Source organism: Azolla caroliniana, unplaced genomic scaffold (assembly GCF_043228905.1).
Source record: "Azolla caroliniana isolate FFs.n. ecotype wild unplaced genomic scaffold, voAzoCaro1.0.p SCAF_20, whole genome shotgun sequence".
In the NCBI taxonomy this organism is placed as follows: domain Eukaryota; kingdom Viridiplantae; phylum Streptophyta; class Polypodiopsida; order Salviniales; family Salviniaceae; genus Azolla; species Azolla caroliniana.
Genome location: NW_028230455.1, coordinates 114,317 through 124,159, shown reverse-complemented (window position 1 = coordinate 124,159; position 9,843 = coordinate 114,317). Strand labels below are relative to the sequence as shown.

Here is a 9,843-nt window from a genome sequence, read left to right as displayed (position 1 = left end):
GAATGCTCCGAACTTCGACACCAACCCTCCGAGGCAAACCTGCACCATTTCGTCCTCCTCGACGTTCACGTTGACGGAGACAAGGGAGTCACAAATCTCCTTGATCTTGGAGGTGTATAGAAGGAAGCCCTCTTAACTGCCTGTCGAACACACATCTATTTGCTCGAGCATACGGTTCAATGGGCCCTACAGATGCATGCCTTCGAGTAGCCATTCTAATAGTAGCCACAACAACTCATACGGTTCAATGGGGCCTACAGATGCATGCCTTTGAGTAGCCATTTCAGTAGCCATTCCAATAGTAGCCACAACAACTCTTCCACGCAATCGTACAGAAATTATTGATAAAGAGTACATGAGGGGTATCGGCCGAGATTTTGCAAAACACAACAACCATATGCAGCAATTTGGAGTATGAAAATATGTCAATCAAGTATATGTATATGTATTTGGTGTTCTAATAACAATCATGTGGCTTTGACCCTGATTAGGGTTTGGTCTCATTCTTTGATCTGCTAAAAACAAAAAACAAGAAATCTGCAATTCAGGATTTACATACTAAGTCACGTGCCAAGAAAACAGATCCTCTTTACTGATGCGGGCTCTGATCTTCTTCTTCTTCTTCTTCTGCAGATAATGCCTTACCTTGACGAATTCGTGAAGAGTAAGTCTCCCCCCCCCCCACTCTCTCTGTGCTGTTTTCTGATAATTCATTTTAGGGCAGAGCAGAAAGATAACCCTAGCTTCTTGGGTATTTTACAAGAGTGGTCCCCTGGTTAGGAAAAAAATTTCAATGAATTTTGTACTACAGGGGGGCATTTTTTTAATTTCAGAAAATTGAGGGGTATCCTGGTAAATACCCAAACAAGTTTTTCCCTTTGTGTTATTGCCCCTGCTTATCAGATTTTTTCCCTTGATGTTGTTGGATATGGAGAACGTATTTTTCCTTGATTGTTTTTACCTTGTCTTCTTGTTTGTGCTGTTTAAACATGGATAATGATGCAGAAAATAAGTGGGTTTCCAATCTGACAACACTTAGATTAGGACGAAGCAAGACTCGCTTCTTTAGATCATTTTTCTGTTTTATAAGTGAAGCAAGATTTCTTTTCTTTATTTCTGCGAATTTTCAATTTAATTCACAAGTGGGTCAAAAAATTCATATATGGTGAAGGATTTTATTGGAAGGAATCAGATCAAATTTTTTTGATGAATTTTCAAATAGTTCACCAACTGTGAAAAAAAGAGTAGATGAAATGCCTCTAGATTTCTAATTTATAACGTCTGGCATGGACTCTTTATCAGAAAATGTGGTTAATGTTGTATTAGAGACATATAACATTCAAATTGTTAAGTGAGGCTCTCCAAAGGTTGAGATGAGATGAAATATTGCCATGAAAGCTCATGAGGAGACCACTATTGATTATTTTGTAACAGGGTAGAGAGAGTTTAGTTTGTCTCCATTGTATTTCATGTCATTCATCAAGGGAAAAGTAAGCAATCAATGAAAGTTTCTGAGTTCCATCAAATTCATACTGCCAGGCATTAGTTCTTTCTCTTCAAACTTGAGCTCACTGTAATTACTGTTTGCAATGTTTGAAAACTCCCTTTAGATTTTGGGAAAGTGGAAGTATAAGTGCCTCCAAAGTTTGAGATGTTTTAGAATAATAACCTTCAAATTCTGATATGTCGAAATTTGAAGGTTTATTACCATTTGGGACAAATGGATTTTAATGACCATGACTTTTTAGTAAATGAATAATGTGTCTATGTAATACAAGATGCCATGTGAATCACTGAGGTATCTCATACCTTGGTAATCACTGGCAGGTACTTTCAAATGTCAAAACTGCAAATGACCAACAATGTCAGATTCTAGGTGAATCACTAGGGCACTTCACACCTTGATAATCACTGATGTCGAAACTGGAAAAGACCAAACGACCAACAAAGAGAGTGAGCACTTTAATGAAGGTGAAATTATGAATTTTAGCCATGCAAAAAGCTATGGCCCCGAAGGCATAGAAAAAAATGAATGATAGAAATGGAACAAGAGGTCAAGAAAGCAAAGGAGTAGCCCACCTCATTGAGCGTGGCACCATTATAAGTGAGAAGTCTCACTTGATGATGCAAAGATGCCAACTTGGATGCAAAACTTAGTTGCATATAGCCGGCTTTATAACCAGGGCGAAATGTCAACTTGGAACTGCTCACAGATTTGGAAAGGTAAAGAAGATCTAATCAAGATCTTCTATGATGCAGACACCTTGAATAGGATGCCTGTAATCCGTAATACATCGCTGTTTACGGACACACTGGGATTGAATGTTGACTGGGCTCACATGAACAAGAAAAATAAGGGAACAGAGGAGGAAGAGTACCTTTCCATAGATGGGAGCATGCCCAAAATCAAAGGTGTAAATTCCAAGTGTAGCATTCATCCCAAATGGTTCCTCCAAAACATCATCTCCAGGAAAAGCTGGAAGATAGGACAGTGCATAGAAGTACTACACCAAGCTGGGGTGGTGGAGCTGGAGAGAAAATAAATTGAGCTGTAGTCGACATAGACAATCCAAAGTCTGGAAAAACCATCTTTGTGAGCAGTGGTGGTGTCACAATAATGTTTGCATGAAAAGAAACCCTGAGGTGTTCTCCTAGCTACAAGACTGCCTAAGAATGTAAGTCGCATAAATGCTCAAAAATAGCCAGTCTGGTAAGTTCCCTGTCCTAGGGCTAATGTCTGAGAGCAAGGTATAGTAACCATAGACCTTGTGTCCCATTCCTTTCAGTCTCAGCCCCTTTGGTTGGGCACTCATGCTGACTTCCTAATCTAGGACCACCCCTCTTCAATGTGTGCATGACAATGTGCATGGAGCTAATTGTGTGCTGTCTATCGCATAATGTATTGCTTGCTGTCTGAATAAAGGTGAGAGGTTCTGCATGCTATCTTTATAGGTCACAGCTTATTCCTATGTTTTCATCATAGACCATAATGTATTGCTTGCTGTCTGAACAAAGGTGAGAGGTTCTGGGTGCTATCTTTATAGGTCACAGCTTATTCCTATGTTTTCATCATGGACCATATTTGGATCTTTTGCCGACTGTATTCCGTTGTTTTAGACTCTTGAGTGTTGAAACTTTCAGATCAGCTTTCATTTTTTAGTTCATCTCAGCTGTCCTTACACTTCATCCACTTCCAGCCAACATGTGCAATAGTGATGGCTTAAATTTGGGCTGAGAACGTAGAAATCAGCTCATGCACAAATGAACATTCAATGGAACTGGTCAATAAATCATCAACTCAATGGTTGAGCACCATAGGTGTTGGTCTTGCATGAAAGCTACAGTAGACAGGTTATACCAGCTAGTAAGAGATGCATGTTGACAGATGAAAGTTTCTGTAGAACGTTCATGAGAATGATGGGAGTGAAACACAGATACTATAGGCCTTGGGAGAACATGAGGAACAACCATCCATTTGGTATCTAACAGTTCTACTTCTGATTTAATCAGATGATCTGTATTTTTGGCATATTCTCAGGTTAGATTGCAAAAGCTGATAGATATGGTGCACAATGTGGCCTCGCAGTCATTGTGGCCAAGACCCAAGTCATGGCTATAAGCACTGTCAAACCTGGAAGTTATGAAAGTTAGCAGACAGTAGTGTACTATGAAGTGGAGGCAATTGACGTGGCTCACAGTATGAAATACCTCTGAATTGACATACCTAGTTAACACACTTGGAACTGGTGTCGAACTAGGAGAATGGAAGCCGCCACAGCCCAATAGTATGAATCTTAGAACATTTGCCATTAGAGGACAACCCAAGGATGGGAGATCAGAGAAAAAGTATTTAATTGCATGGTGTAAACTATGCTTTATGAACTTGAGGTTTTGGGAGGCAGTATTTCAGCAAACTCAGGGAATGAAATAGGGAAAATATAAAAGAAAATTTATGCTGTCATTTAGGGGTCAAGAACACAACCCTGTTCCCTCTGGCGCTTCTACAAATTGGAAGAAGGCCAATAGCGTTTTATGCCCTTCAGAGAGTTTAGAAGTACATATTAAAAATAAGGACAATGCCTCAAAGTTTCCTTTCCCAAGGCAGCATGGTAAATTGGATGTTCACAACAAAGCACTGAAGTAGATTCCATATATCTAATTGTGTCCAACTTGTCTGGAATGGTTTGCAAGATGGCATGTTGTAGAGTAAAGATGTTCACTTAGAGAAGAAAACAATCCTAACATACATCGACCATTTAAAAATCCCCTAGCTGGAGAGAGTTCGTTGTAAGAATTGTTTGTCCTACGGACCACGTTGGCGCATTCTGGACATTAATATGTCATCATCGTCATTCTTGTTAAAGATTTGATGCCAATGGATGGGAAGTTGATACCAACCCACTTTGTACTTTAATCAAGTTCCAACTTGCCTTAGCCTATAGGGTTTACCATTTACTGTTAATACAATGTAACCTCAAAGTAGGAAGAACTCATCTAACGTCATTTAAGCTTTTATAGTTTCCTTTTGTTATATGATACCAAGAGCACGTAGCAATCTTTTCAAGAGTCTCAAAATTTGATACTCTCCAAATTTTTGAGATTTGTTTTCAAGAAAAGGGTGTCTAGCTTAAAGAAAAGACTTGTGATGATGTCAACATGTTTGGCACAATGTGTTGTTAGTGCGGAGCATCATGGCATGCTCATATGCACTATTAACAAGAGATATGAAAATGTGATACAACTAGGTTTTTTTCTGGCAAGTTGTAAATCACTTATGTAAATATGGAATCCATTTCAATTTCAATTTTAGGTTCTATAGAAGTTGTGCTTACCTTGCTATTGATTCGTTACTAAATAAATTTATATGTAACAGGCATTGCATCACTGCCTTCTGAATTGAAGGATAACTATGGAGAAATATGGAAGCTTGATGAACAATTTCAAGGTACTTGTTTTTTCAGATCACATGGTTCCAATTTATGGAAATATTTGTTTTATAATTTGTAACATTGATCATTATGTGCATAAAAAGAAATTAGGGGTGTTCTATTCTAATATATCGACATAATTTTCACAAGAAATAGCCATTTTCCAGTCCACTCCATTTCCCTATGTTACATTCTTTCCTTTTGGTTATTTCTCAACACTTTATGATAATAACATGCAACCAGGTAGACATATTAATGATAGAACTTTGTATTTTCATGATTAGCAAAAGCCAAAAATGTGAAAGAAGCTATTTTTTCAACATTAATGTATACTCATGTATGTGTTGATATGTGAGAATCTCCTTCGAAGCACTAAAAGATTCTTCTGTCTGGTTAATGAAGAGACCCAAAAACAATTGGAAGAACAATATGAACAGGAGCTGGAAGATGCAAAGAAGAATTCAGGGTCTGACAATTTGCTACAAGATTTCTCCTTTTCAAGGAAAGTAATTGATATGAGTAATAGATGCAAAGAAATTGCTGAACATAAAGTTCGATTAGCAACTCAAACTTACGAGAGAGTTAGTATATAATTTGTGTCTCTAATATACATTAGTTTCACTATGGATATAGCATTCATAAGTTTATGATGAGACTAAATTCTTATATTTGTATTGTAGGTGGATGGTCATGTTCGTCGATTGGATAAGTACTTACGTAAATTTGATCAAGAGCTTAAGCGTGGTGTGTGCATGATGATCCTTTAAAAACTCATCAACAAAATCTTAATTGCATCAATTTAGAAGTATAATTTGTTGTGTCCCTCACAAAACTCTTATCACATGTAAACCCATATTTCTCTGATGTCTGTGTTTGAGTGTATGGCAGAGAGCGAGAACATGGGAGCTCCATCTGTGATTGATCAAAAGCTTAAAACCTCTGAAACCACTGGGAAGGAAGGAGACATGAAAACAAAGCGTAAAAAGTAAATGCTATTTCCCATATTCATATATAAATAATAATAATAAATGGAATATTAACAAAAGCCTGTTTTCTGGCCTTGCTAAATTAATTAATACAGAAGGCAAGCAGTAGAGGAGCCTGTAAGCATGGACCTTGATTTGCCGATCGATCCGAACGAGCCGACATATTGTATTTGTAATCGGGTCTCTTTTGGAAACATGATAGCATGTGACAATGAGAATGTAAGTTATCTATCCCTTAGTATCCTACAGGGTATTGGTATATATGATGATACACATAACTACATTATTAGGGGCAGGGTTCATTAAGGTTTGGAGTGTATCAAGACAAGTAAAACATGTTTGTGACTTATTTGTGCATGCTAGTCATTTTGCCCTGCATTATTTGTTTATTTTGTTTAGACGAAAGGTGCTAGTTAACTGTTAATGTAGCCTTCCACTTTTTTTCAAATAACAACCCTTTGGTTTAGACTCAAGAATTTAACGTAAACCCCAAACCCTAAACCCTACAAAGCATGAATTATACCACTACACCATGACATGTTATACCTTTTATATGTAATTGTAATTGCTATTAGATGTAACAGTTTATACCCTAAGGCCTTGGTACGTCTTGTGTCTTGCAGTGTAAAATAGAATGGTTCCATTTCGAGTGCATTGGCATGACATCCCAACCAAAGGGTAAATGGTATTGCCCAGATTGTGCACCAAAAATGAAGCATCGTAGAAGAGGATGATGTTTGTATTATATATATTGGCAGGAAAAAGATATTAAATTCAAAATCAAAAGCCATGGCCTTTGATGCGTTGTCACAAGTAAATATGAACTCTTCAGTTGGGGAAGGGAGGCTCATAAAAGAGATTTCAGAACGATGCAAATGGCCTTTATTTATCACATTGTTTTGTTTGCAAGAGAAGAGAAAGCGATTCGGAAAGTATATCGTTACATTATATTAGGAAGAGAGAAGGGGATTTGGTTGATTTGCACCATATTCGGTATGATATTGTCATTCCACTTATGTCATAATTTAGAGACAACAGTCCGAATGATCATGTTTGAAAAATGGCACCCCAACATACACTTTCATCTTCCGAAGCTCAAAAGTTGTATCATTCATTACGCATTTGATACCAGTTTATATGGTTCCTATCTCTTACGAATATAAAATGTTTATCCCTTGAAATGGGTGTTTGTATTCTCTCTTTGTTGATGAGACACCGTGTACAATTGTTAGATTCATTAGGTTCCACCTGGGTCTTTTCATGTATTATTTTAATAAGTCAAGATTAGTTTGTGATTTTTCTCCTTTCGTGCTCCCATTGATTAGTAAACATCAGCCATCATACTAGAATATCCTTTGCTGGTTGTAACTTGCAACTGTTTGTACTGTATTCTGGGTATTCTGTTAAGTTTTAGAAATTGAGGGATTATTTTTTAGTCTGCAGTATTTTGGTGGTTCTGACTTATAATGAATAGAGGGCTTTGTGATGATGGGGCCATGTAGGCAAATGGAAATTAGTTTGGAATACCATCTCACTACAAACTATCCATATCTATTTAATCACTTCCAAGCTACTTTGATGGGCATTTAAACAAATATTGTGCATGTGCAGTCCAAATTTCAAGACTGAAAAAAATGCAAACAATTCTATCCTTCTGAGTATCATAGAAAGGTGGGACTTGGGTAGTAGAACGAAAAGGGGGAAAAGAGAGATCAGAAAAGTCACAAGTACACATATTGTGGAAGATCATTTATGATTTAATTGCATTAATTCATATTTTTAAGTGGTCATATCCTAGATGAATTCTCTTGAATGGACTTTTCATGCAACACAGACCTTGAATCATGATATTGTGATTCTCTAAGATCTAGTTGACTCAAATTGATATTGTATGTATGAACCCAATATGGCTGCCAACACCTACATGATATGCTTTGGTTATCTATTAAGCCTCTCTAGATGCATAAAGGTAGATGATACCATATGCCATGTGAACCTCTAAATAAATCAAGTGTTTTCACTTTGATATGCCTAATGTCATAACAAGCTATGGACCGTTAATCTTGATGCCATTCCTAATGAATGGGACTCGAGCCCATTTTCAATATCGAGTTTTAGTCAAGCTTAGGTGGGTATGTACTTGTTCATGTCCAACAACGATTGTTCCATGCATTAAAATTTTCATGATATTATGGTTGCCCTTTGTTATATGACTCCATGCTTGCACATTTGAAGAAATATGGACTTGATAGTAACACTCCTAGGTGCTTCGTGTCGTTAGTTGAATCATAGATAGAAGCTAGTCAATGCATCAACACTTGGGCAGACCATCCTAGTGTTGTTGTGGGTTACACCTCAACAAAATTGTCTTAGGTTGTTCTTTCATTCAATAGCATTTGTTAAGTCAACCCTTATGATGGCCTTGGATTGGAGCTTGTACACTAGCTTGGGCTTCCTAGTGTGAAATTTTGCACGACACTACATTCTTGGCTCACCCCATTGGGTGTATGGGGTCATTAAACTTGGGACAACTACATCATTTCATCTTTATGTGGTCTAGCTTACAAGCTCATTTGTAGGAGGATGCATACATGGTAGGGACATGTTCATATTGGAACATTATGTGACTTAGCTCGCAAGTTCAAGCATTGTTAGATGAATCATATGTAGAGATCCATGTATGTTGTCTTGTTGTGTTATTATAATCATAGGCCTCATGACAAACTTACGATCTCTCCCTAGCCATGTTACAAACAAAGACATAATTGTTTAGTAACCATGCTCTAGGTTCAAATGAAGCCTAGAGATAGGCCCAACTAACTAAAACATAACTTGAATAGCATGGTTTGGATGTAAACAATGAGAATAATATCAAAATGTAGATAGTTTTGTGCATCGTTTTCTTCAACTCTCTGTGCTCATAGATTCACCATCACATCAATAATGCAAGGAGTCAAACACTATCATGGTTGGATTATGATGAAACAAGAGCACAAATACCATAATAATGGATCAAGCCTCCATTTAAATTATGGTAAAACATAATAATGGATCAAGACTTTTCTTTATATGATATATAGAATATTATCCAATTTTTTGAATGATTAATTCTTTAAATTATGTATGCCTCACATTATGTTTTAACATCGAAACCTTATGGTTGTGCCTCTTAACAATGTTCCATTAGAGTGTTTAATTGACATTTTTCATTATTGTCATCACACCATACATTTTTCATCATGTCATGATTGTGTTTAGACACCACACGTTTAGGCCATTTCTTTATTGCCAACATCTTATATATCATTTGTTTAGAGTGTTAATCCGGTTTTGAACAATACATATTGCCAAGGCAACTTTGCAAATGTTTGAAAGGTATAAAAGACATATAAAAGATGTTTACATATGTGTGCGAGGTCTATTAGAAATCTTGTCATTGTTTACTTCACTTTTTACTCATGATTATTGTCCTTGATGTTTTATTGGAGCTCTTCATGCTTCTTAGTAACATATAGCTAATGAATGAGTGCATGGAAAGGTCAAATCTACAGAAGTGGAAGTTAAATCGTCACATAGGTTGGTTCCATATACCTATCTTTGTATGAAAGACAACCCACTTGAGAGTGCCATAACCATACCACCTACAAGTATACATTGACCTTGGTCCAACTAGCTAAATGTGAGGCAAATTTGGTCTTCCATTGCCTTAAGACATATGGATTAGGAACATCAACAATCAAAGTCCACTTTGTTTCTAGTATCAACTCCACATTGTCGCACTTTCATTGTCTTCAAACATATTACATTGGAACGTCAACGATTGAAGAACACCACTCCCATGACATCTATTATGATAAATTTAACATAGGGTAATGAAGACTTCTTAGAAAGAAGTGTTATTTAATATATAAACAATCATAAAAAATAGT

General features: G+C 36.8%; 1 protein-coding gene across 1 annotated transcript; it reads left to right on the top strand.

Moving 5' to 3' along the window:
- Positions 1-505: 505 nt before the first annotated feature.
- On the top strand, positions 506-7,109 carry LOC147850671 (PHD finger protein ING1-like). Its single transcript, XM_087336030.1, has 7 exons — positions 506-664; positions 4,874-4,945; positions 5,331-5,509; positions 5,609-5,672; positions 5,817-5,913; positions 6,010-6,133; positions 6,538-7,109. Exons 1-7 carry the CDS (start codon positions 637-639, stop codon positions 6,646-6,648), a joined length of 675 nt encoding a protein of 224 aa, XP_087192156.1. The 5' UTR covers positions 506-636; the 3' UTR covers positions 6,649-7,109.
- Positions 7,110-9,843: the final 2,734 nt, after the last annotated feature.